The sequence below is a fragment of the Micromys minutus genome, assembly GCF_963924665.1.
Source record: "Micromys minutus genome assembly, chromosome: 9".
Taxonomy (NCBI): domain Eukaryota; kingdom Metazoa; phylum Chordata; class Mammalia; order Rodentia; family Muridae; genus Micromys; species Micromys minutus.
This window is the reverse complement of record NC_137978.1, coordinates 19,012,563-19,040,062: the sequence shown is the minus strand read 5'-3', so window position 1 is coordinate 19,040,062 and position 27,500 is coordinate 19,012,563. Positions and strand designations below refer to the sequence as shown.

General features: G+C 38.1%; 1 protein-coding gene across 2 annotated transcripts in view; it reads left to right on the top strand.

Annotated features, from left to right (window-relative positions):
• ADAMTSL1 (ADAMTS like 1) overlaps nucleotides 1-27,500 on the top strand; it is a gene marked incomplete at its 5' end in the record, with an annotated part of 379,578 nt that overhangs the window by 22,274 nt on the left and 329,804 nt on the right. For both annotated transcript variants that reach the window (XM_080921555.1, XM_080921554.1), the window contains one exon: nucleotides 7,015-7,142. In XM_080921555.1, coding sequence (XP_080777681.1) covers nucleotides 7,015-7,142 — 128 coding nt within the window. The remainder of the gene's footprint in view (nucleotides 1-7,014; nucleotides 7,143-27,500) is intronic.

Below are 27,500 nucleotides of genomic sequence, written 5' to 3'. Positions count from 1 at the left end.
AGGCTATGTGTGAGTATAAACCCCGCCTCCCCAAGTACAAGTGGGGCAGCGCAGGAGACATTGACAAGAGCCTTCGAGACCTATGGGATCAATACTCCCACTATGCACATGGAAATATTTCTGGCTCAAAGACATGACCCCAAGCTCAAGTCAAGCTGATTTGTATCTAGCTAGTAAAGTTGCTGTTTTCCAGGCTGCCATTCTTTTTCCTGTATATGATGCAAGTTATTTAGTTTTTATTTTCTTATTTACAAAATGAGTCACTTCACACAATGACCTGGCTCATCATGAAGACTAAATACAATACTCTGCGAAAATCTTGGTGTTCTTCAGAGCTACTTAAGACTTCCACTAGCCCTTCAGGCATGAGTGTGAGATGTCCTACTAGTTTGTGGAAAGGATGAACTTGAATGTGTGCAAAGGTCTATTGAAAAATACAGTAGACTGGTACCCAAACATTCCATTGTCCTGGACAGCGTTAGCACCCTCTATAGAATTGACTTCTCTCCTCAGTAGCAAGGGGCCAGCTTTGTGCAGTGGCTTTTTGAAGACTGTGCTCTGTATCACTAGCAGTTCATCGTATCCCCCAATAGTGCAGTTGTGATAAGAAACAGACTCTGATTTTCAAAGCTAAGCCAGCCGCAAGTGCTGTCTGTGAGTGCACATGCCTCAGAGTCCATGTACCATATTCCTTAAGGAAGTACATGCACACACTAATGGACTTTTACAAGAACCCAGCTACTGCTTAATGTCTCTAAGCTCCAAGGGATAGGAGATCACAACCACTACCACGTACCGTTGGCGGGGGAACCTGTATTTCATGTTGTTAAAGAAGCCAAGGATTAGATAAGATTCATAGAGAACTGGTGTGTGTAGAAAGGTGAAAAAAATATGTTGTCTACAGATTGTTGTCCCAAAGCTAGGTTCATACAGAGATAACATGTTTCTGTGGATGATTTCTCCACTATGTGTGAGCATAACAAAGAAAATTGGTTCTCTCATCACTGGAGGAGTTGACCTCTTAGAACTTTGCTATACGTGACTTCCGTTTGTGCAGCCACTTGCACACCTCCGTATGGATTACTTACATGCTATGTCTGTCTGGAAGGAGAAGAAAACCTGGGACTCATGTACCTTTCTGGTGATACCACAATTGGAGGCAGTGATCTTTCCTTCATTCTGTAACTTGCTTTGTTTCTTTGAAGGCCCTTCTGATGCCTAGAAACTATGTTGCCCCAGCTGTTACATTACTTCAGTTTTTACCAACACCCATGAACCATTTCATCAACACCTACTTTCATTTTTATTTGATTCTATAAACGTTCAACCTCTTACAACAACATTTGGGAAAATTATTTTCCAAATACTCTATATATTCCTGACTTTGAACCATTGAAACTTTAGAGACTTCCCTTTTGTGCTTAATTTGCCAATACTATAAATCTGATAATTTATCCAGGTTCCAATGAAGCTGGTCTCCAGATAAACTGGGACATAGATCATTCTAAGGTTAGGTTTCTATTGAACAATGAAATGCAGGGAAACTATTATTTGATTTGACCCAAGTACTTAGCTCTTCTAACTGTAAGCCTTGAGGCTGTTCACCTGAGACTTCTTTGGCATAATTGTCACTGGAATTTGCCATAAAATCATAAGATGAAAACCGTGTTCAGATAATCCAGTAGTATCAGGAAAATGACTTCATTTGAATGTGGAGAAGTTGTCATATTCATAACAGGTATATAATGATCTTCCACTACAGTTTGTATTGCACTTGCTTGGTATTATTTTATGCTTTAAACTTGTTGACTGGCCTGGAACAATGGATCGATGCTATTGGATGATTGGTTGCTGAGTTTCCCACCAAAAAGTAAACATATGCTTCATCAAACATTTTATTTAAAAGTCAATACATGATACCAAAGACCTAGAAATGGGATTTTTCTAACGGGTAATTTTATAAATATACTCACATTTAATACATTTGTAGAACCATGATTTTGGCCTTCCTTCTCTTATTTGCTTGATTTGTCTAATACTGGCAAAACAAAAATAACAACAGATGTTCACCGACCATTCTTATTCATCTTATAACCAAAATAAAACAAATACTCCAATGGAAAATGAACTATTCCCTCCATTCGATAGCCATTTACTTAACAACTATTCTTTTAAACTTTTGTGCTTGCATATGGTGTATTGAGATCATCTCCATCTTTTCCTCGACCAACTCTTCTCAGACACTTTTCCCCATCTTCTTTCTGATAGCTACCGAGTCCTATTAGTGCTACCCATATGCACAAGTATGATGAGCAGCATCCACTGGAGATCCGTTGTCTGTAGCAACTGAGCGGATAAATGGTTCTCCCACCCTCTGTAACCATCACCTGTCACTATCTCCTCAGCGAATGAGCAGCATCCCTCTTCACGATGCAGTAGTTACTGGTTTCATGTTGTGAACGTCTTAAGCTGGGACTATTCCTACCAGAAGTTTATGGGGGCAGATGCCCTGTCATGCCCAGAAAGCAGTATTTTGCAGCAATCTTCCCCAACCTGTGGCTCTAAAATCGTTCTGTTTTTTCTTCCATGGAATTTCCCGAGTCTTGGCGTGGAGGGTTGGTGATAACAGGTAGCCCATCATTTATGGCTGAGCACTCCACTTTGATCAGCTCTGGGTCTCTCTATTTACCACTATCAGATGTTAAAAACAACAAAAATAGTTTATTTGGTGGAGGATGTGAATTGCACTAGACTGGAGAAATGGGGGACTCTTTGTCTGGTTTTGTTAATTTTCCTACTGGTGAAACATTGAGCTAAAGACAGTGTCATGGTTGTTACTTAGCCCTGCTACTGGTGTTACTAGTTAGGGGTATGGTCCCATCTGACCCTGTTACTGAAATGTATATGGGGTCGATCTCATGACCAATGTGTGTCATGATGTGCTTGACTCCCTGAAACACTGAAATGGAATCTCTACATATATGTGGCAAGAATTAAATTTCAACCCATTGGGTATATCGAAGTCTAGCTTTTTGGTTTCCCATGGAACCAGCATTGCTCTCAGCAACCCATTACCTCCCATAATTATCCAGCAAGCTTCAGTTTTCCAAAAATATATAACTCCAGTTTTACATATTTAAAGTAATACAGCTTGAGTGGGCAACTCAGTGTGAGTCACAAAACAAGGAATTACACTAGAAGATGGGGTACCCATTGGCAGAAGCACAGAGCAAATGGGCCTTTCATGAAAAAGATAAAGGCCCATAGTAAATATACAGCTTGAGCCCGTAATAAAAATAGCTTTTTCAGGGCTTAAGCACAATCTAGAACTATCTACTCCACCCTATCAATATTCTAGTCTCAGCAAGGAGAGATCCCTTGTTCTGCATATCCGTCTGAACCAAACTGGACCAGAAAGGCCAGCCAGTAGGCCCCATTCCAACACAGCCAGTAGGCCCCTTTCCAACAACAGTTACTCCAAAGTCAGGCAGAGATTTTAGAATTTTGCCATTTGGATCACTGTGGTGGTTCAAATGCTCTTAAGTTAAGTCAGTTTAGAACTGATGGTTCTTCATCTTAGACTCTTAATTATGTGCTTTGGGGTTAGTAGTTGTATACAGATCCATGTATTTATGAGAGTGTTTATATGTTGTCTGTATATGGTTCCATTTCTGTGTGTTAGATAATAATTTAATCAACCTAAAACACTAGTCTTTAAAAAAATATGCTGGCAACAAGCGACAAAGGCTGCAAATTTGAGAGAGAAATAAACAAAAGTTGAATGAGGCCAGACCCAAAAGCTGCTTATGTGGAAGAAGGTCTTAAAGAGAGCAATAAGCAAATAGTTTGGATTTCAAATGGTCTGGAAGGCATTGCTCAAATGTTGTTTCTCAAAAGGGAGGAAAAATCACTTTCCCTAATGTTAAACACAAACACGGTTGAAATGGACTGTGTTTGTCCTACAGACTGAAAGAGGGCTTGGGACTGCTTCGAGGAGATCTGGGCCTTCCTTCCAAAGCAGTTCAAGATCTCTTGCAGAAAAAAGTGGGCATTTGCTGTGTGTGATGGTGAGAATATAGTCAGGGAAGCCTCGCTGTCGACTTTCAAACACTGCCTTTGACAAGACAAACGAAACAGCAATGGCAGAGCAGGAAGGGAGCCAGTCATTGCAGTGGTTCTTACCTGTGGGTCGTGACCCCTCTAGCAACCCTCTCTCTCTCTCTCTCTCTCTCTCTCTCTCTCTCTCTCTCTCTCTCTCTCTCTCTCTCTCTCTCTCCCTCTCCAAAACTATGACTCCTGAAGGTAGCAAAATGACAGGAAGGAAGCAGCAACATAAATGATTTTATTTATGGCTGGGCATCACCACAACATGAGGGACTGTCTTAAAGGTTCTCAGCACTGGGAAGGTTGCGAATGAATGCTTTACATCAAAACACATGCTTTTCCATCTCCATTCTCTCAATGTCTTCTTCAGAGAGGGACTCGGCGCAGAGGATGTAAGCCTCACCACACATGAAAACAGCTCGCATTAAATTGCTGCAAGTTGATTTTTTTTTTTTTTTTTTTTTTTTTTTTTTTTTTTTTTTTTTTGCCTTTTTACCATCATATTTGGATCTCATCAAAGTTGACTCATTTCAGTAACTTGGTGAACCATGGTATGTGTGAGACTTTTTCTGTTTCGGGTACACTGTGTTTGAGTAAGATATGGAAAACGATGTTATAAAAATGTATATTTGTTACAGAAGTAGTACTTCAGGACCCCACTGTATCTCTCTCTCCAGCCCCTCCCCCCGAGCCCCTCCCCCCCGGGAACTAGAGATGAATGCTAGCATGTTGCACACGCTTGCTCATGCCATGCAAGCACCCTGCCTCTTACTGAGCTGTATCCACAGCTCTTAGTTTACTCTGCTTAAAGACAAGGGCTTACCCAGTCACTCGGGGCAGCTCTGAAGTCTCTGTAACCCAGGCATTGCTTCACCTTCTGGTCTCCTAACCTTGGGCTCCTAAAAACCTGGGGTTCCAGGTCTATGCCATCAAGACTAGCTCAAGAACCCTATTCACCCCTCATGGAGGACAAATACGATTGTGTCACAAAACATGTGATTTTTTTTTTTTTTGCAAAGTAAAGGAAGAACTTCAGTGGAGTGTGAGTGTATGTTCTCCTCTTTCACTAGCTAATCTAGTGACTCTGAGTGTTCCTAGTGCACTCACAGGACTTTGGAATCCAATTCTTCAGGAAGTAAACACACAGTGATGTTACCGATGGGGTTCTGTCACCCACGCTGTGTGACTCCAAATTCTGGCAGCTCATGTCACCAAGGAAATTCAATGACGCAGGAGGTTTTAGGACAATTGTGGGGAGCCAGGGATTGCAGGGAAATAATACTGCAGATGCAGTGCCTCCGCTACCTTCAACAGAAACAATTCCACTTTCCTTACAAGCATATTTCCTGTACCGAACAATGCCCAAGAGTATGAATAAATCATGTGAATATGAGGCAAATTACATTAAATAAAACTAGGAACAAGACCTAAAATACTTTTTTTTATTTGGCCTTATGTGTCTTTTAATAGATATTTGTTGCAAAAATGATCTCAAAATCGACCATTTTAACCACTTTTAAGCACACACAATTTGGTGACATCAAGAATGTTCACATTACTAATGCGACAATCATCACCATTCATCTGTAGAACATTTTCACCTTTCTGGATGGAAATTCTATACCTAGTAAAGATCAACTCCTTAGGTCCTCTGTCCCAGTCCTTAATAATTACTATTATCTGTGTCTAGAATATGACCCCCTACAGTACCTTGCATGATTGGGATCACATAGTGTATGTCCTGGTGTCCCCAGCTTGTTCACATGGAATAATGTCTTCAAGGATCATCCATGTTGTTCCATGGATCACAGTTTTCTTTAAAGGCTGGGTAGCATTCCATCGCATGTTTCTTTTACATTTTGTAAGCATTTATCTCTGCATGAACATGGTGTTGTTCCTACCTTGGCTTCCTTGTACCCATGAATTAGCTTCGATTCTTCTCAGTGATTCATTAATGTAAGGTATTTTTAGTATTCACTTTTGGAGTATAAAAACAACCATAAAGAATCTATGTAGAAGTTTCTGAAGGCAGGAGGACCTGGAACCAGGATATCCTCCCACTATGTGCTAGATAGATCATATTTTTGGCTTACAACTCTAGACATCCTAGCACCCCTTCCAATGATTTAAGACTGGAAGTTAAGCATGTGCCAGTTAAAACCCCTATATGTTGCTGCAGAAAACAAAATGAATGGTTTATGCCAGTGCTAATCTTAAGTTGAACCAATCACCTAAATAAGGTGTGTGTGTGTGTGTGTGTGTGTGTGTGTGTGTGTGTGTGTGTGTGTATTGTGGCATGACTATGATGTTATCCCCATTTGGTAAAAAGAGAAATTAAGGCATTTGTGATTTATAAGTTAATTGATTAAAGGCAGTAAAGTATAGAATCTGTACCCAAACAAACTTTCTAACACTGAAGCTGTTGCTAGAAACTGTAGAACAGACATTTTCTGTAAAGACTGTGAGGTACAACATGGAGACCAGAATATGACAATTATGACAATTGCCTTGACAGCAGACAGCCTTTCTCCTGAGAAGCTTGTAGCAAACCAATCCATTTATTTGGAGGAAATCTCTTAATTCCCACAATCACTTCATTTAATTGTTCCAATGAACATATTGGCAACATGAAAATGCAATTGCTTCTTAAAAGAAGTCAGTTGTGTATGCTGTGGTTGGGCTTGGGAAGCTGTGCTGGTGTTTATATGTCTAATCTCTAGGAACAGCAGTACCTGTGTAGGATAGAGCGTACATAGACCTGAAGCAAGGTGACTTCATTACTCTGTCTTTCTCTCACTTAGATACCTCTTTTTGCAACTTTATATTTCAATTACTCTATGAATGTGACCATTTATCTTAGGTCATTGCAGAAGGAGACATGATGCTAATCAGTCATCTCATTTCTTGCAGAGCTCCAGGACTGCACGCTCAGAGGAAGACCGGGAAGGCCTCTGGGATGCCTGGGGCCCTTGGAGTGAGTGTTCCCGTACATGTGGTGGAGGTGCCTCCTATTCCCTGAGACGCTGCCTGAGTAGCAAGTAAGTCCTGTCCCCACTGGGGACTTTGAGAATTGGAGATAGCTAAATTGAAGCAGGGATTTGTGGGTGGGATTATGCAAAACATTTTATTGCACATAAAAACATGATTGAAAGGGAAAGGAAAGGAAGACAATAAATTACATTATAGAGGTTTCAGGTTGTTGTTATGACCTTCTCTAGGTTTTTAGATCCTGTTAAATAACAAACAACTCATATAATCCCTCAAAAATTAAATTGTTTTTATGTAAGGTCTGGAAGAACAAGTTATTACTTGAAATGGTTCTGGACTCATTGGATAAGATATGGAACTCTTTGTAGAATGTGTGGGTTATGGTGTTAATAATGACATTAACATTCCATTGTTAAGAGTTTGCCAGTGTGTTGGTTTTGTTCTTATAGGCTTTCTAGTAGAAGCTATTCCTTAAGGCTGTTGGGTTCAACAAATGACTCTTAATATAAGAAGGTCTGGAAAGATAGAAACTTCAACAGAAACTGTGGCAAGGTTATAGAGGGAGATAACCCAGAGACAGAGGTTGCCAATGGCTTCTGGGGAGAAGGGAAAATGCCTGGGGCCTTAGAATGGAAAGATTTTACTAAGAGTAATAATAATTCAAAGCTGCTTTCTGACCTGTGTGGTCTTATGACTCGACTTGTATCCAAACTATAAAATATAAAGTACCACGGCAGTGTTTTTTAATGAACGATTTTATTTGACAATGAAAATTGTTAAGGGCAGGACAAAGAAGGAACGTTTGGTCAACGTCGCTGAGCAGTAGAAAGTGCGGGGCAGAGGAGTGCATACATACAACAATTCTCCTAGACACTTTCAGGTTTTAACTTCATAAGTGTTCAAACAAGTATATATTGTACGCTGAGCACACTCCCTGCTTAGCATCCCACTGTCCTTTTTGGACCTTTTACTCTGGTAATTGCACTTTCTGACCTTAAGCATTTTTATTGCTGCTTTCTTTGCCGTCATATGTACAAAGATAGGTTTATGTATACATGGAATGACAGTGAGATTAAAATATACAGTAGTTGTCTTTCTAAGACAGATGGGATGCAGCCCAGTTGCATACATTTTCCTGAAAAAAAAAAAACATAACTATTACTTTTGACTGTAAAAGTTGAGTTATACATGTTCTGTATCCATTCCTCCATTGTTGGGCACTGAAGTTGGTTTCACAACTTAGTGGCTAGTGTGACAGTCAGCTTTGCTGTGCACCTGTCTCTGTGATTTGGTGACTTGAACTCTTTGGGCAAATACTCAGGAGTGGGGCAGCTTTATTTTCTCTTCTTGTCTTATTCCCATAGCTAAGACTTTAAGTATGACATTTATACCAGTGGAGAAAAGAGGCATACTTGTCTTTTTATAAATTTAGTGGCAATGCTTGAGTTTTCCCCCATTAAGTTTAGTGTTAGGATCTATATAGAGCCTTCTCTGCCTTGAGAGAAATTTCTTATAGTCTCATGAAGGGAAACTGAATTATATCAGAAGTCTTTTCTACATATCTTGAGATAATGTGATTGCTATATTTACATACATTTGTGTGATATAATTTCAACATGTGGCATGATCCCTGCATCTCTAGATAAAGCTAATCTGAGTAAATAATTTTTTAATATGATCATGGATTCTCTTTGGAAATTTTTTATTGAGAGCTTTTTCACACATATTTATTGGGGAGTTTATCCTGCAATTTTTTTCTGCTGTAGCTTTTATGGTGTTTGTATCTGGATAATATTGGCTTCAAAAAGGAAGAGATTGATACCATTCGTACCTTTTCTATTCTATGAAGTAATTTAATGAGTGTTGCTATTAGCTCTTGTTTTTTAATTGTTTATTTCTTTTTAAAGAGCAACCCCATAATAAGTTTCCAATGATCTATACTCCCAGTACTCCAGAACTTCCCTGTATCTTTCTGTACTTAGTTACAACACTCTACAGATCTTTCCTCTTCTATGCCAGTAAGCACTTTTCTGTCCATAGAGTAATCATCTGTTAATTGTGCTTACAATTTTGCAACATTTTCATTGTTTCAGTTGATTGCTCTTTTAATTATTTGATTAGGTTCTAGGTCTTCTCCAATGATATTAGAAATAACTTTAAAAATACAACTTTTTAAAAATGTATTTTCTTCCTCCAAGGTACCTTTTATTTAATATACTTCTCGATAATCTTTTTAGTGGCTTGTTTTTTCCACTAGTGTTCAAACAAACCTGGGTCCCACGTGCCAGGCAAGTGCTCTACCAACTGAGATACATCCGAACTCTAATGGCTGTTGATCTCTGAGCCCGTCCACTCATTGAAAAAATCAAATTAACTAGAATATTTCTGGAAGCTCAGTATATGGGCAGGCTTGTTGCCAGATGGGCTTCTAAAGTAGAATTATTTTGTGTGTGAGGGGTGTGGTCTAACTCTAGCTGGCCTTTCTGTGATTGACAAATTCACCGCCAAGATTTGCTGTCTCTTCAGGAATGAATGTTAAATATTCTCTCTAAGAAAGAAAGACAGACAGGAAGGAAGAAAGGAAGGAAGGAAGGAAGGAAGGAAGGAAGGAAGGAAGGAAAGAAGGAAGGAAGGAGGAGGAAAAAAGAAAATTCTTAAGACCTGTCTTGTATGTGATAGTGGTTTTTTCTCCCTTGCAGCTCTCAGCCTGTGTCGTTTGTTTTGTGCAGTGCTTTAGCTATAACATAATGAAGGCAGCTCTAGAGGGGAGCTTTGTTTGTCTGCTCTTGTATCTTTGGTGTTTTAAATGCACGCCCCCCCACCTGAACCTAAATGAGAAGCTCTTTCTCTAAAATTGGGATTCAAGACCCTCTAAATCAATTCTGCAAAGCTCATCTGAACTCACAGAGACTGAGGCCCCATGCACAGGGCTTGCACAAGTCTGTACCCAGTCTTCTGTGTATACTATGGCTTGTAGTTTAGTGTTTTATGGGATTCCTAAGTCTGTAAACAAGTGGGTCTCTGAATCTCATGCCTTCTCTTGGGCTCTTTTCTTTCTGTTGGTCTGTCATGTCCAACTTTTATATGATTGCTTTTGTTTTATTATGTTATATTTTATTTGATTATGTTTGTTATCTCTCTGAAGACTATTGTTTTCTAAGGAAAGACAGAAAGAGAGTGGAGCTGGAGATTAGAGGGTGTCTATCTTTACAGTGTCTCTGAGTTTCCCAGTTCCCTACCTTGTCTTGAAGCACTGATATTCTGTCTTCTCCTTGACCCTTGCTGCTGGCCAAAATTTTCATGGTGCCTTTTGTTTGGTGTGTTGAGTTTTCCATTTTCAGTGTATTTTTCTTCAGCATTTCACATTACTGAATTTCACTTTCATGTCCTCTGTTGACCTCCTTGTTTTACCCAGATGTTTGTTTGTGTTCTTTGAGAATTTGTGTTCTCTTTGATTTCTCCTAACATTCTTTTGAATTTTTCTTTTGCAGTTGTTCCTTCCCCCTAGTTTACTCCCAATGCAACCATTAATGTAAAGTTTGTGATGTTTTGTTTTGGGGGTGCCATGTTACTATGGTTGTTCATGTTTCTTGCGAGTTTTGCATTGAGGCTTATAAGTGTGGGTTTAGGCTATTGGTTGAAATCTTTTTTTCAATCATGTTTAGTTCTCATCAAGAGTGTTTGCAACGTTCAAGAGGGATGAGGGTACAGCAGGCTTCAGATGTTGTTTTCTGTGCTAGACTGGTGTTCAGGGGACTAGATGTATCCCCCAAATCATCCCAGAGAATAGAACACTTCTGTTAAACCAGTCACTATCAAAGGGTAGGTTTACTATATGTTTACACTAATAGCCAGATAAAAATAATAATCCTTTGAGCATCAATCACTTTAAGAAATATGCACAGATAGTCCTATGTTAGTTGGCATGTATAAGAACAGAAGAAAACCTCAGACAACAGATATTGAGCCTTCAGAGATAAAGGTACTAGTTACAACTCTTAGTGGCCCTTCAAGAGACCACTTGCAAATTCTAGACTCACCCTCAGGTATCTCTATTGTAGTTTGGGTCATACATGTTGGTCCTATCTTCATTGGCTGGCTTGCAAATGTTGACCTAGCCCTGGTAGCAGACTTCTTCATGTCCCCCAGTCCAGGTGAACCTTCAGCTCATGTTCCTGTAGACTCCAGCTTTTATAAGATTTCTACTCTGCTGAATACTGCATGCTGTTGAGTGTTTCTTCCTGGTAACTAGAGCTGTTATGCTGACTAACCTTTCAGTATACAGTCCTATGACACTTCTTTGGAGTTTTCTGGGAGTGTGGTTTACAGTGGGTCTCAGGGTTCCAAGTGGCTGCCTCAACAGGGGTCTATTTTAAATGGCATCCAGGGCTGCTCTAGCCAAGTGCCAAGTGGTTTCCCCAGAGTTTCTCCTCTCCTCTGCCAGTGATGTGGGTACCTTTTGTTTAGCTATCTTCTCTTTTTCTGTCCTTTGAAATATTACTGAAAGTACAGTACTGACTTTCTGAGCCCCTCTGCTCCTTCTCCCTCAGAGCAGGGAGTGTCCCAAAACTGAGCCAACTCACCAGTCACAACAGACATTCCCTCCTTGTAAAGCTCCCTTTGTACATGCTCTTGTAGTTGGATGTATTCAGTGTTTTCTGACAGCTGTCAGCAGATGATCCTCAGCTTTTTTTCTGTGGGTGCCTAGCTGGTCATGTCTGCATGTTGCCAGCATCTTACAACTCCTGTCCTTCATACCTTCATATTTCATAAACATACAGTGAAAGTATGAGATGAAAGTTGGAGAAAGTATCACATACATATATGTATATGATATGTGTATATATATATGTATATTATATATATATATATAATATATACATATATATAATATATATATGTATATATATATATATATATACATAAAGCCCTTGAGATCAGGGTGTGAGGTGTGAGTTCTATTCATCCTCTTTCTCACTTGGGGTCTTCATAGTAGTGAGAGAGAAAAACTAGGAGCCTGATTGGTGGATTTTGCTAGATCATGACATACAGCTAAGAACCAACAAAGGGAACAATTTTGGCTCCTAACAGGTTTTCATAGAAAGTGAGATATGCTGGAAAATACAACCAGAAGGCATACTTTGCCAGACACAAAACCAGCTGTCATTTGTCCACTGTGGTAATTGATTTGGTCCATTGGATCTCCACTGGCAAGTTTCTCTTCTTTTTATCCCAGCTGCTTGTCAACCAGAATGTTGAATGGACAGAATACACTTATTTTCCAACTTGTGATTCACCTGTTTTCTTATTCTTAAACGTAAAGCCTGTTAAATATACAATACATGATGTTACATGCTGATAACATAACTGATAATAATCTGACATCAGTATCAGCAAAATGTACAAATTTGGAATGTGCCTGTTATCTAGGTGTTCTTTCCTTTCTAGGGCAAATTAGCATCTTTGACTATTCAATGAGAATGAGCCAAAACATGTTACCTCACAGAACTAAGAAGGGGGGAGAATTTTCCTATAGCTTCAGTGATAGAGGAAAAACTTTTAAATCACAAGTCAGATTCTGCCATTCAGCAAGTAGTGAAACTCAGTCATGCACATTTACTGGTGTTTTGGGGATAAGTTTATGCTAAACTATTCAGATATTGCTTCTCTTGAGGTAAGCAAGAAAAGGTCGACTTGGTGATTCTACTTGTGATTAAGTATGGGTTTCTGAGAACAGAACCCCACAACGAAACCTTAGTTAGCCTATTGTGCCCTGGTGGCATAAATTTGCCCACTACAGATTTTACAAAGAAGGAAACTAAGATTGAATTACCTCTTGGGGTAAATTGATTCTTGGGGTAAATTGATAATATAAATAAACTTATATTATCCAAGACAATTTAAAGATACAAAAGTGGCCCTGACATACCCATAGGACGGACATAGTGTGTCATCCCATTGAAGCCTTGTTCAGTGTATTGTGTATCCAATGCCACAATAATATTCTGTAAGAACCACTATATTGTGGTGACATATGAGATAAAGATGAAGCATGGTGAGGTGGCTCTGAGGACCTTGGGTATGCTTGAATATATATTCAGGTAGCTAGGTACTCACTGATCTACACTGCCTTAATCTGTTCCTATGTGGGCAATGCACTTCTGCTCCTGTTTTCCCAATTCTCTAACAAACTGTACTAGATATATTTTCCAGATGATACCTCTCTTTCCCTTCTCTCTCTCTCTCTCTCTCTCTCTCTCTCTCTCTCTCTCTCTCTCTCTCTCTCTCTCTCCATTCATCCCTCTGTCCCTCCCTCCCCCCTCTCTTCTTTCCCCCATCTCTCTCTTTTTTGTAAGGGGAAGATGTGTGATCAATAGATCCCAGCATGCTTCTCAAATCTTCATTTGCTGGTTTTCCATTATCCAAACTAGGAGTCTTGGGAGAGAAAGCTGAAGCAGAAAAAGCATGAGATGTTAAGAAGACAAAAAAACTGAGACCATAATCATAGCTTATCACAAGTGGACATCTGTGACTCTTCTATTTGTTTTTAAATGACAAAGTAATTATCGGGTCCTCTCTCAACTCTCCCTTCCAAATGTAAGCATCTTGATTCAGCTCACTCACCTTTCAATGTGAAAAGGTGAAAGGTTGTAAGTTAGAAGTATATCTTTCCTTAGAGGACAGTGAGTAAGATGTGGGCAGTGTTCAAAGTCAGGCCAAATAAATCCAGGTAAATCACCTTGTGAATTATGCATTTTAGCCCTAGCCATATGATTTCTTGGGTCACCTTCAAATAGGAAGTTTCTAGGTCTCTCGGTAATAATTATTCTCCTTGCAGTGTGATAAAGTATAAATGGAGTTAGATTTTCCAGATTTTATGGAGTCAATGGCAAACTGTAAGTTTCTGGAGTTAATAGTGTCCTCCAGCAAATTGAACATGAGTAAAAGCCTTCTTTAACCTGTGTGGAGAATATCCCAAGTATTCATTTGATGATTACATGGAAAGGGAAATCAGCACAGGCAGAGCCAGAATAAAACCTTCAGCCAACAATCAGTGCTTACTGCTGGAAAAGCTAGGCACTGGAAGACCCTGGCTGAACACAATCCTTTTCTGGGCTCTTCCAGTTACTTTTCTAGATAAGCCTGGATGTGCCTAGAATGTGGTATTGGAGCAGCCAGTGTTACTTCTTCTAGGGACCTTTGTCTGACCCTGTGACCTGTACAGATTTCTGTCTGATTAGATACTGTTTCACTGAGTAACTCTGGTAATATAACTATTGCTTATCTTACATCACCAAGTGAAACATAATATTTGTTATTATTTTTCTCTTGTTCTTGGTGGTGGTGCTCTATTTTATTTCCAGTAAATTAAGAAATAAGCCAACTACCTTGAAAACCTTATTCTTTTCTCTCCAGCTCTTCACCCTTCTCACAAACTATGCTGAAATGTTTATCGTGAATTCATCTTCCTGCTTTCTCTTTAAATTTGATAGTACATATCCATCTCTGTGGACTCCAGATTGGTCTTCAGTCAGTTCACTTAGCTTTGCCCATAAGGAGTTCCAGATGCCTCAGGCATTTAATACTATGAGTCACGTCATCTTTACCACTGTGTTAAGTCCATGCCAAGTCCGAGGTCAAGAGGGAAACTGCAGCTCATTTGAGATGGCAATGGGTCAAATAGCTGTGTGTTCTTAAGAACAAAGTTAACCTTTGGGCAGTTAGTTTAGAAAGATGTAAACATCTTTTGAGAGATTTTTCATTTCCTGAAAAGCCAAATTAACCTAACAAATTGATTAATCTAAGAATGTTAGTTGACAAAATGAGAGTGTGAATGTTTACTAAATTTTGATTGAATAATAGACCTGTGTGATATCTTGGATAGATAAATGATTAATTGGTTGATTTATTGATAGATAGATAGATAGATAGAGATAGACATTAGAAATATATCTACCTCTAAAGAATCACAGTACTTTTCAAAAGTTAATACATTTTGATTTGAATGTTTGAGTTGGAGAAAATTATCAGATGAACAAGAGATAAAAATCATCACTACATTATGGGGAGTGCCTAAAAATGATAAGATTATTGTATTATTCCAAAGAGATGTGCTGCCAGAATGATGTCAACATAAACACAGAAAAATTAAGATAAATAGCTCCAAGGAGTCTTATTCCATAGGAATGGAGAAGATTATTTTAAACCCATTTTATAATAATTGTGCTAGGGAAAGTAAGCTAAATTTCTTTGAATTTGTAAACACAGATTATCACCCATAAAAGTACTGATACTTACATAAAGTTAGAATTTAAGTTGGCCACCAGTTTCTATACCATATAGTAGTAAATACCAAAAGAAAAAATTTCAACAATAAGAATTAACTTCTTAAACATATACTCTTAGTTTTTTTTTTCTTTTTTTAATGGCATCATATTCATTGTGATGTTCAATTAAGGCTCCTGGGAGTCATCTAGAGATTTTTAAAGTCTGAAGTTCTAGTGAACTCTGAAGCAAGATCTATCTGCTGTTCTTCATCTAATGTTGTATGCAGTTATCATATTTTCCTTCAGAAATGTTTTAGCCTTTGTTTAAAAGAAAGACATACACATTCAGAGTAAGTCTGACTCTGTACTCTATTTATATAAGGTGGTCTTTTCAGTCTATGAGCAGAGATTGCTCATTTGAAGACATATGTTTAAGAGGTTTGAGACTGGCTTCCTCTCACTTTTTTGAGTCAGTGCCTAGTCTAAACATATTACCAGGACTTCTAATATTCCAGGCCATATATCTTAAGTGCATTGTTCCAAGATCTGATCGCTTTTTAGGAGGCATTCAGGGTGGTGGCTGAATGTTTAGGACCAATTTATGTTCTGGTTTATCTGATAAACCAGCTTGTTGGAATAAAAGGCGGTGGAGAAATGTACTTGGTTTAAAACCTTTACTTGTTATATTTGGGGGTCTCTGACTCTCACTTTGCATCCCTTCCCCCCATGTATGTAAGAATTTCTTATTTTGGTTTGTTCAATGGGCCTTATAAATTTTTTATTTCCTCTCAATTTTAATTCATACATCCAATAAATATTTATTGTACTCTCACTATGTGCCAGGCAAATTAGTAGGTACAAGTTGAGCTAGAATTCCCAAAGAGAAAGAAACTCTTAGACATAAACCAGGTAAGATTTTATTGGTGAGTTTGTACTGATTGTAGTTGGAAATAAGATAATTACTTCCAATTTCAAGAATGGTAAAATTAAATCATTTGTTTTTTATATGTGTTGGTTTTTTTATTCTGTAAAGCATATTTTTCTATACTTTCTTCATTAACTAGGGAATCTTCTTAGTTTCCTAATTACATTATGAGCAAAATTCTCCCTTTACATCTGTAGTGTTTAACATAGAGAATACACTTAGATGTCTCACAATTTGTTTTCGATCTCTATACATGGCATTAAAATTTATATTCATTTCCTAAACTTTTTTGGATATACTGAAAATCTTCACAGTAGATTGTGGTAGGTTATTTGGTCACACTGTGAACCCCCGTGTTATTTACTAGTAAAATTTCTCAGTTGTGGTGTGACTCAGCCTTAGCACAAGCCTTTAATTCAAGAGCTTTCCATTTGAATATTGTAAAAAGGATTAAATAAAGTCAACCATAGGTCAAGAAGCAGAGCAAGCAACCAGCTGACACGAAGTGAACATATGATTATTAAGAAGAAAACCCACAGAGAGTAAGAGGGAGTCAGGAGGATGGATAGAGAGATGCACAGGAAGTAGGAGGGAGGGACATTGAGTTTGTAGGAGGCTGTTTGAGAATGGAGCATTCCTGGTGGAAAGTCAGCTAAGGAGGAAGGCCAGCTGGGTGCTCTCTCTGCCTCTCTCAGCCAGCAGACTTTCACCCTAGCATCTGGCTTCTGAGTCTTCACTGGCAAAATAAATTTTTTTCTTAAACACCAAAGCAGATATCTAGAACCTATGGATATTGCCCTACCCGGATGGGACATATTGAATGGCAACTTTTCTTTTCCCTCTGTCTTGTGCTCATGGCATGTTTTGGTTCTGTTTCTATTAAACTATTCTACACACCTCACATCAGAGAAATCACACAATAGATGTCCTTTATGCCTCGTTTATTGCACTTGATACAATGTTCTCAGAATTCATCTGTTACCACTTCCAAGGTGTCCTTCATTTTAAGGCAAACTAATATTCTTTTGTATGAAATTACTGTATTTTATCAGTCCTTTGGTCCTAAATATAGTATAGTAAATATATGTTTGGTATTTTGGGAGATATACTTGCTTTTCTTCATATGGGGTACCATTTTATACTCTTAGCAGCTGTGTGCAAGTGTTCCCTTCTCAAGAGAACCTATGTGTTCTTGCACTATTGGCGGGAATGCAAATTTGTATAGTCACAATGGAAAACAGGATAGAGGTTCCATTTTGCTCATTTTACCATTCCTGGGCATGTATCCAATAGCAGTGAAGTCATATAAAAGCTATGCCTGAGCACCATGTTTATCACAACCTGATTCATCATGGCAGTATAGAATCGGTCTAGATGCCTCTCAACAGATGAATAAAAGAAATTATATATATGTGTGTATATGTGTATATAATTTTATCCATATGTGAATGCATGTAATATATGCAATGGAGTTTTACACAGTCATAAAGAAGAATGAAATAATATCCTTTGTGAGAAAATGGACATAACTGGAGACCATTATGTTCAGAAAAAAGAAATCACACAGATAGGTGTCATATAATGTGTTCTTTTTCTCAAATTAATTGATTGTAAAAGGTTCTGAAAGCAGAAGAGGAACTATTGGAGAAGGTGAAGACTGAACTGAAGTCAAAAGAGAAATGTACAAGGATAGAGGAGTTGGTAGGTTAGGGAAACTCACTAATTTGTATAACAGGTGTAAGTTAAATTTTGTTATAAAGTATTCATCTTTATCACCCATGTATATCTTCATTTCATTTTGGAAAATATTCTGTCAAGAATGAAATGATACGACCAAATGCTCAGGCCATCTGCCACCAGGAACAGCAGAGATCCAAGGACGCAGGCCTGGTGAGACTGCACTGTGTAGCAGGGGCACAGAGAGGTCTGGGCTGAGCCGGTGGAAATCAACCCCTCACCCCCCCATCGGTTCAGGGGAGCAGGAACTCTGCCATAGGGACTCGGTTTCCACCCGGAGAGCCTGTGCATGTGGACCAAACTCTCAGGCCATCTGCCATCAGGAACAGCAGATTTCCAGGGACAGAGGCCTGGTGACACTATGTTGCAAGTAGCCAGGGCGCTAAGAAGTCGGCGCAGAGCACATGGCAAACATGCCCCCCCCCCATCAATTGGTTCAGGGGAGCAGGAACTCTGGTTTAGGGACTCAGTTTCGACCCAGAGGACCCTTGCATTTGGACAAAACGCTCAGGCCTTCTGCCACCAGGAACAGCAGAGATCCACGGACACAGGTCAGGAACAAGAGAGAGATGAGAACCAATGACTGACAACAAGACTACATATAATCAAAGACAACAAGATGGCAAGAGGAAAGCAAAAGAACTTACCCAATGGAAACCAAGACAACCTGGCAACACCAGAACCCAGCTCTCCAATCACAGCAAACAGCAGAATGCCAAATACTCCAGAAAAAGAAGATTCAAACCCGAAATCATACCTCAATATGGTGATGGATATCCTTAAACAAAAATGGGAGGAAAAGGATAAAGAATTAGAAGCTTTTAAAGAGAAATCAAGAAAAACACTCAAAGAAATCAAAAAACTAGAGAAAAACCGAACCAAAGAGGTGAAGAAATTGGAGAAGGAATTTAAAATGGAAATGGAAAAAATAAAGAAAACACTAAAAGAGACAACCCGGGAGGTAGAAAACCTAAAAAAGAAATCAGGAGTCACAGATGCAAGCATCTCCAAAGGACTACAAGAGATGGAAGAGAGAAGCTCAGGGGCTGAAGACAACATTGAAAACATAGACAAAACAGTCAGAGAAGATGCAAAAGCCAAAAAATCCTAACCCAAAATGTCCAGGAAATTCAGGACACAATGAGAAGACCAAACCTAAGAATAATAGAAATAGAAGAGGGCAAAGAATATCAACTAAGAGGCACAGTAAATATAATCAACAAAATCATAAAAGAAAACTTTCCTACCCTTAAGAATGAGATGGCCATGAGCATAAAAGAGGCCTACAAAACTCCAAATAGGTTGGACCAGAAAAAAAAATTCCTCCTGACACATAACAGTCAAAACGCCAAGTACCCAAAACAAAGAAAGAATACTAAAAGCAGTAAGGGAAAAAGGTCATGTAACATATAAAGGCAGACCAATCAGAATCACACCCACTTCTCAACAGAGACTATGAAAGCTAGAAGATCCTGGACAGACATCATGCTGACCCAAAGAGAACACAGGTGTCAGCCCAAGCTGCTATACCCAGAAAAACTCTTAATCACCATAGATAGAGATACCAAGATATTCCAGGGCAAAAAAAAAAAAAAAAAAAAAAAAATTTACACAATATCTGACCACAAACCCTGCACTACAATGAATTATAGGTGGAAAACCCAATACAAGGAGAGAAACTACATCCTATAAAAACAAGAAAATACCTAAGCAAGAAAAGAAGAAAGACACCAGCAAAACTCTCAATCACCATAGATGATAACAAGATATTCCAGGACAAAACTAAATTTACACAATATCTGACCACAAACACAGCACTACAACGAATTATAGGAGGAAAACACAATACAAGGAGGGAAACTACATCCTAGTAAAAACAAGAAAATACCTGAGCAAGAAAACCAAAAGAAGAAAGATACACAGGCACAATTCTACCTCTAAAAGCAAAAATAGCAGGAAACAGCAACCCCTATTTCTTAATATCTGTTAACATAAATGGAATCACTTCCTCAATAAAAAGACAAAGGCTATCAGACTGAATCCGTAAATAGAATCCAACATTTTGCTGCATACAGGAAACTCATCTAAGAGACAAAAACAGACACTATCTCAGAGTAAAAGGTTGGGAAAAAACCTTCCAAGAAAACGGCCCCAAGAAGCAAGCTGGAGTGGCCATTCTAATATTGAATAAAGTAGATTTTCAAACAAAAGATATCAAAAAGATAAGAAAGGACACTTTTTACTCAATACAGGGAAAATTTGTCGGAGGAACTCTCAATCTTTAACATATATGCTCCAAATACAAGAGCACCCATATTCATAAAAAAAAAAAAAAAAAAAAAAAAAAAACACCCTACTAAAGCTCAAAAAAAAAAAAAAAAAACATTTCTCCTCACACAATAATAGTGGGAAACCTAAACATCCTATTCTCATCAATGGACAAATCATGGAAACAGAAACTGAACAAGAATGCAGTGAAACTAGAAGAGGTTATGAACCAATTGGAATTAATAGACATCTACAGAACATTTCATCCTAAAACAAAAGAATATAGCTTCTTCTCAGCACTTCATGGCACATTCTCCAAAATTGACCATATAATCAGTCACAAAATGAGCCTAAATAGATATTAGAAGATTGAAATACCCCCATGCACCCTATCAGATCACTATGGTCAAGGCTGGTCTTTAATAACAACAAAGACAACAAAAAGCCCATATACACATGGAAACTAAACAATGCTCTATTAAACAATATCATGGTCAAAGAAGAAATAAAGAAAAAAATTAAGGATTTTCTAGAATTTAATGTAAAAGAAAACACAACATTCCCAAAACTATGGGATGCAATGAAAGCAGCACTGAGAGGAAAACTCATAGCTCTGAGTACTTCCAAAAAGAAACTGCAGAGAGCATACACTAGCAACTTGACAGCACAGCTGAAAGCTCTAGAACAAAAGGAAGCAGATACACCCAAAAGGAGCAGATGGCAAGAAATAATCAAACTTAGGGCAGAAATTGACCAAATAGAAACAAAAAGAACCATTCAAAGAACCAATAAACCTAGAGCTGGTTCTTTGAGAAAATTAACAAGATTGATAAACCCTTAGCCAGACTAACTAGAGGCTAAAGAGAGAGTATCCAAATTAACAATATAAGAACGGAAAGTGGAGACATAACAACTGACACTGAAGAAGTTCCATAAATCACCAGAATCTACTACAAAAGCCTATACTCAACGAAGCTGGAAAATCTGGAAGAAATGAATGAATTCCTAGACAGATACCAGATACTAAAGTTAAACTAAGACCATGTAAGCCATCTAAATAATCCCATAACATCTAAAGACATAGAAGCAGTCATCAAAAGCCTCCCAACCAAAAATAGCCCAGGTCTATATGGGCTCAGTGCAGAATTATATCAGACATTTATTGACGACCTAATACCAATACTCTCCAAACTATTCCACAAAATAGAGTCAGATGGAACACTACCTAACTCATTTTTTGAGGCCACAATATCCCCCTAAACCACACAAAGACCATACGAGGAAAGAGAACTTCAGACCAATTGTACTTATGAACATTGATGCAAAAATACTCAACCGAATCCAAGAACACATCAAAATGATCATTTACCATGATCAAGTAGGCTTCATCCCTGGGATGCAGGGATGGTTTAATATATGAAAATCCATAAACATAATCCACCATATAAACAAAATAAAAGAATAAAACCACATGGTCATCTTTCTAGATGCTGAGAAAGCATTTGAGAGAATTCAACACCTCTTCATGTTAAAAGTCTTGGAAAGAACAGGAATCTAAGGCCCATACGTAAACATAATAAAAGCAATATACAGCAAACCAACAGCCAACATCAAACTTAATAGTGAGAAACTTGAAGCAGTCCCACTAAAATCAGGGACTAGACAAGGCTACCCACTCTCCCTCTACCTATTAAACAACATAGTAATGGAAGTCCTGGCCAGAGCAATTAGACAGCAAAAGGAAATCAAAGGGATACAAATGGGAAAGGAAGAAGTAAAAACATCACTTTGCAGATGACGTAATAGTGTACGTAAGTGAGCCCAAAAATTCCACCAGAAAACTTACAGTTGATAAACAAGTTCAGCAAAGTGGCTGGATATAAAATTAACTCAAACAAATCAGTAGCCTTCCTCTTCTCAAAGGACAAACATGCAGAGAAAGAAATTAGGGAAAATATACCCTTCACAATACTCACAAACCATATGAAATACCTTGGTGTGACTCTAACTAAGCAAGTGAAGGACCTGTATGACAAGAACTTCAAATCTCTAAAGAAGGAAATCGAGAAAGATCTCAGAAAATGGAAAGATCTCCCATGCTCATGAATTGGAAGGATCAACATTGTTAAAATGGCCATCTTACCAAAAGCAATCTACAAATTCAGTGCAATCACCATCAAAATTCCAACCTAATTCTTCATAGAGTTGGAAAGAGCAATGTGCAATTTCATATGGAATAACAAAAGACCTAAAATAGCAAAATCCATTCTCAACAAAAAAAAAAAAAAAAAAAAAAAAAAAAAAAAAACAAAAACAAAAAACAAAACAAAAAAAAAACATCTGTGGGAATCACCATCCCTGACCACAAGCTATATTACAAGGCAATTGTGCTAAAAACTGCATGGTACTGGTACAGAGATAGGCATGTGGATCAATGGAATAGAATAGAAGATCCAGAAATGAGGCATCACATATATGGTCACGTTTTTTGACAAAGGAGCTTTAAACATTCAATGGAAAAACGACAGCGTCTTCAATAACTGGTGTTGATCCAACTGGCACTCAGCATGCAGAAGAATGAAAGTAGACCCTTTCTTATATCCTTATACAAAGCTCAAGTGCAAGTGGATCAAAGATCTCCACATTAAACCAGATACACTGAAACTATTAAAAGAGAAAGCAGGGAAAACCTTAGAACACAGGCACAGGAGAAAATTTCCTGAATAGAACACCAATGGCTAGTGCTCTAAAGTCAAATATCAACAAATGGGACTTAATGAGATTGCAAAGTTTTTGTAAGGCTAAGGACAATGTCAAGAAAACAAAACTGCAGCCAATATATTGGGAAAAGATCTTTACCAACTCCACATCTGATAGAAGCCTAATACTCAAGGTATACAAAGAACTCAAGAAGTTAGACACCAGAGAATCAAACAACCCTATTAAAAATGGGGTATAGAACTAAACAAAAGTTTTCAATCATGCACCACACTGTTCATAGCAGCCCTATTTATAATAGCCAGAAGCTGGAAAGAACCCAGATGTCCTTCAGTAGATGAATGGATACAAAAATTGTGCTGTATTTACACAATGGAGTACTACTCAGCTATCAGAAACACTGACTTTATGAAATTCTTAAGAAAATGGATGCATATAGATAATATCATCCTGAGTGAGGTAACCCAGTCACAAAAGAACAGACATAATATGCAGTCACTGATAATTGGATACTAACCCCAGAAAGCTCAGAACACACCAGAAACAACTTACATACTATATGAAGTTCAAGAAAAACAAAGGCCAAGAAAAAAAAGAAATTAAACATACTTACTAAAAATTTTCAATAAATAATAAAGTGTTGTTATATTTCAAAAAAGAATGAAATGATGCCTCACAGGGGCTTTGATTATTTTTCTATATAGTAGACTATGCATGCATGTTTGTGTGTGTCTTTGTGTATAGGTGAGAGGGGGAGGTATGTTTATATATGAAGGCCCAAGTTTGAAGTTTGAAGTCTTCCTCAATCATGAGTTTCTTGAGGCAAGGTCTTTCAGTTGAGCCCAGAGCTCAGTAACCTATCTAGTGTAACTACTCAGCTTTCTCTGGAAATATTCTATTTCTGCCTTTCAATGCTAGAGTTACAGGCAGACCACCCACCCATGCTCAATGGCATTTGTGTAGGTTTGGGGGACCCAAACTCCAGCCCTCTCTTTTGTTGCTACTCTGACAAATGCTTTAAGCACAGACTCAGCAGCTCTGCACCAGGTAGCTCTGACTGAAACTAACATGACAAAATTAGAATGTCTCATGCCTTTCGTATATCTTTTGGACATTTTTATGTTTTCTTTTGAGAAATATCTATTCAAAAACTACCTGTTTTTAACCAGGTTGCTTTTTGCTGTTGAATAGAGGGCCGTCTTACTAGTTTTGGGTACTAATCACTTATCAGATGTAGTTTACAAAGCTGCTGCCTGCTCTGTTAGCAGCCCTCTCATTGCCTTTGCTGTGCACTGTGCAGACCTTTAGTGGCAGCTCCATTTGTCTGTTTCTCACTCCAGTTGTCTGCCATTTTTAGGTGTCATTTCCAAGAAATAGTTTCTAAAACCCATTTTATATAGTTTTCCCCCACCTCGTGTTATCATAGTAGGGGCATATAATCCCAGGTATCATGTGTAAGTCTTTAACATATTTTCAGATTTATTATTACATATGGTGTAAGATGATTCCAGTGTTATTCTTTAGTATGAGCTACTATTAGTATGAGTTAATATTACTTCATATTCTCACACTAAAGCCATTTGATGAAGAGTTCATTGTTTTCCCATTGTATATTTCTAATACCCTTGTTAAAGATCAGGAAGCACTAAATATGTAAGTGTAGTTCTTGATGCCCTGTTCTGTTGGACTGGTCTACAAGGCTTGATGTTAGTTTCACACTGTTTTAATTACTCAGTTTTATAAAATATTTGGAAAGCAGGAAGTGTGACAACTTCAGCTTTGTTATTTCTCACCATTGTTTTCATTAGTCAGATTATTTTCTGTTCCAAATGGGCTTCAGACTTATGTTTTTCTAAATACTTATGTAAAACACAACGATGCTTAAAGCTTGAGAGAGATTGAATTGATTCTATAAATGGCTTTTCTCATCCACACAGTGTCTGGTCTCCTTCCATGTGAATGCTCTTGAGCGTCGTTGTTTCATCTTTAATTTATTTCATCAATGTTTTACACTTAATTATGCTTATTTCTCTATTACTTACTTTTGAATTCTATTGTAAGGATGACCCTTGATCTTTCTATACAGTTGTCTGCCTGCATTTAGTATCACAACCAACTTCATATTTGTTTTGTTTCTTGTAGCTCTACTGAAATTTTAAACTAGTTGTAAAACATTTCTGTGGCATTCTTCAAGGTATTTGACATCAAAGATCATGCTACACACAGAGACTATTTTTCCTCCTCCATTCTGATTTGGATAGATACCTTTTCTTTCTTCTCTGGCCCCATTGTTCTGCTAAGACTCTCAGGCCTTCTGTATAGAAATAGATGAGTGAGGTTGTATCTTGATTCCTGAACCTAGAGAAAAAGTCAGAGTGTTATTTTAGCTTCTGGAAAGTGGGCCATATTATCTTGAGGTAATTTAATTCTCTTCCTAGCTTTTTGGAAGATTCATCATGAAAGACACTGAATTTTGCCAAATGGTGTGTTTGTATAATGATATGACATGCGTGTTTTATCTCTTCTCTTGTTATGAAAGTAGTTTTAATCTTAGCTGTACTTTAAAATGACATTTAAAAAAAACTTTGGAAAATGCAAACTTTAGGAACCAAAGAGACCAATTAAATAAGAAAATTATGGGGGTAAAACTCTGTTATCAAGATTTTTTTAAGAAGCTCTTTAAGTGATTTTTGATGAGCTCCTTGGCTACTTAAAAAATGAATTTTGTATCTTTAAAATAAGATGATGAAGAAAAAAGGAATGGTCTTAGAGTGACATTGCGCACCATGTAGCAGGGGCATGGATCAAGATATGAATGCGGTGAGGGTCTTGACTCACTATGAACTCCATGGATGACTTTTCTGAGTAGTTTTATAGTCAAGGTATCAGTGCCCAGTTGGTAAATGTACCAGATGATTCTGGAGATGTTCTTTCAGCAGATTAGTTAAGCTCATTATATGGTCCTTTAAGCCTCTGGGCCATTGGTCATGGCACTGCTTCTTTATAACCTCAGTACTTACTAGGGGGATTAAGAATTCACAATAATAGTTTGCTGCACAGCTAATTCAAGGCTAACCTAGATTACCTGAGCCCCGGTCTTGAAACAGACAAACAACAAAGAAAAGCTTCCAAACTTGTTGGTGATTGATTGGATCAGTGTCTCAGGGGTTGTATGGCTTATGTAAGAAACTTCCCGCCAAAAAAAAAATATCATTTAACTTCTTTAAAAGAATAAAGAAGGAAACTACTTCCAGGTTGTACTTGAATGGACTCTCACCAATTTAGTTGCCTGCATTAGAGTAACAGAAGGCTATACCTGCCTATATCTCAGCATGAATAGAGGAGGGGCTCACAAAGTCCCACTCCTAGTTGAAGAGCTACAGGAGATTGAAGGCTGTTGTGAGAAAACAGTTTTCTTCAGGGATAAGCTCTCTGATAGGATGCCTGTGCCCAAGTAGTCAGCCCTGTATCACATACACCATATACAGCAATACTAATCGAACTCAGTGGGATATATACATTAAATATCACAATAATAATTACAGAGGAATCAAGCATAAATTTCAGAAGGTGTAGAGGACATTGGAGGAGTTGAGAACACAGTAGACAGATATCATGAAAATACATTATAGTCATGTATTAAATCCTCAAAAGAAAATTAACAGAATTCCATAGTTTTAGTAACTGAGATAAATGACAGGTAAGTAGAAGATGGTTAGGGGAGGGCTTGGGTATTAAAAGAAAGGTAGAAATATCAGAATAAAGTATACTGGGTGATAGGTGCTTTACCTGAGGACAGGAAAGATCACTAGAACCCCAGTGACAGCAGATCCATCCATGCATGGTCATCACATTGTTTACCAAGACAGTCTCCACTTTGGAGATGGGGTTGGACTCTCTGGGTGAAGTATAGAAAGGATGAGAAGATGCTCCTGCTGTGGGGGTCAAAGCTCCTAAGTTAGTGCTTCTGAAACATTGTTCATCCTGCCTTGTAAATGATCTTGTAAAGGAACCAGTACTTCAAACCTTGGTTCCACTGTTTTCTCCCTGTGTGACACTAGGCATGGTTGAGAGTGCTCACTGGAGTCAAGATCTCCTGGTCTGGAACAGTGTGTTCCAAGAATTTCAGAGGGGCCCTTTATCTTTAAGGATCAAAACTGTGTGACCTGGAAAGAGAAACTTTCATTCCAGATGTGTAGTTACAGCCGGTTTTGTTGCTAGGTAGAGAAAGGGGACACAGACTCAATGCTATTCTTAATATAACAGCTAGGGCCTGGTGCATGCTGGGTAAGTACTCTAGTAGTGGGCTACATTCACCTTCCCAGTAGAAATGGTTGAAGAGAAAATGTTGTGATTGTCCAGGACCCTACTTTACAGTAAACATCTGGGGAACTTTTTCTCAGGCCAAGATTATTAATAAATTCTCTGCCTAAGTATTGTATCTCGTGAGTCTATTAGGGAGAGAACTATCTTGTCATAATAAACATTTTTCT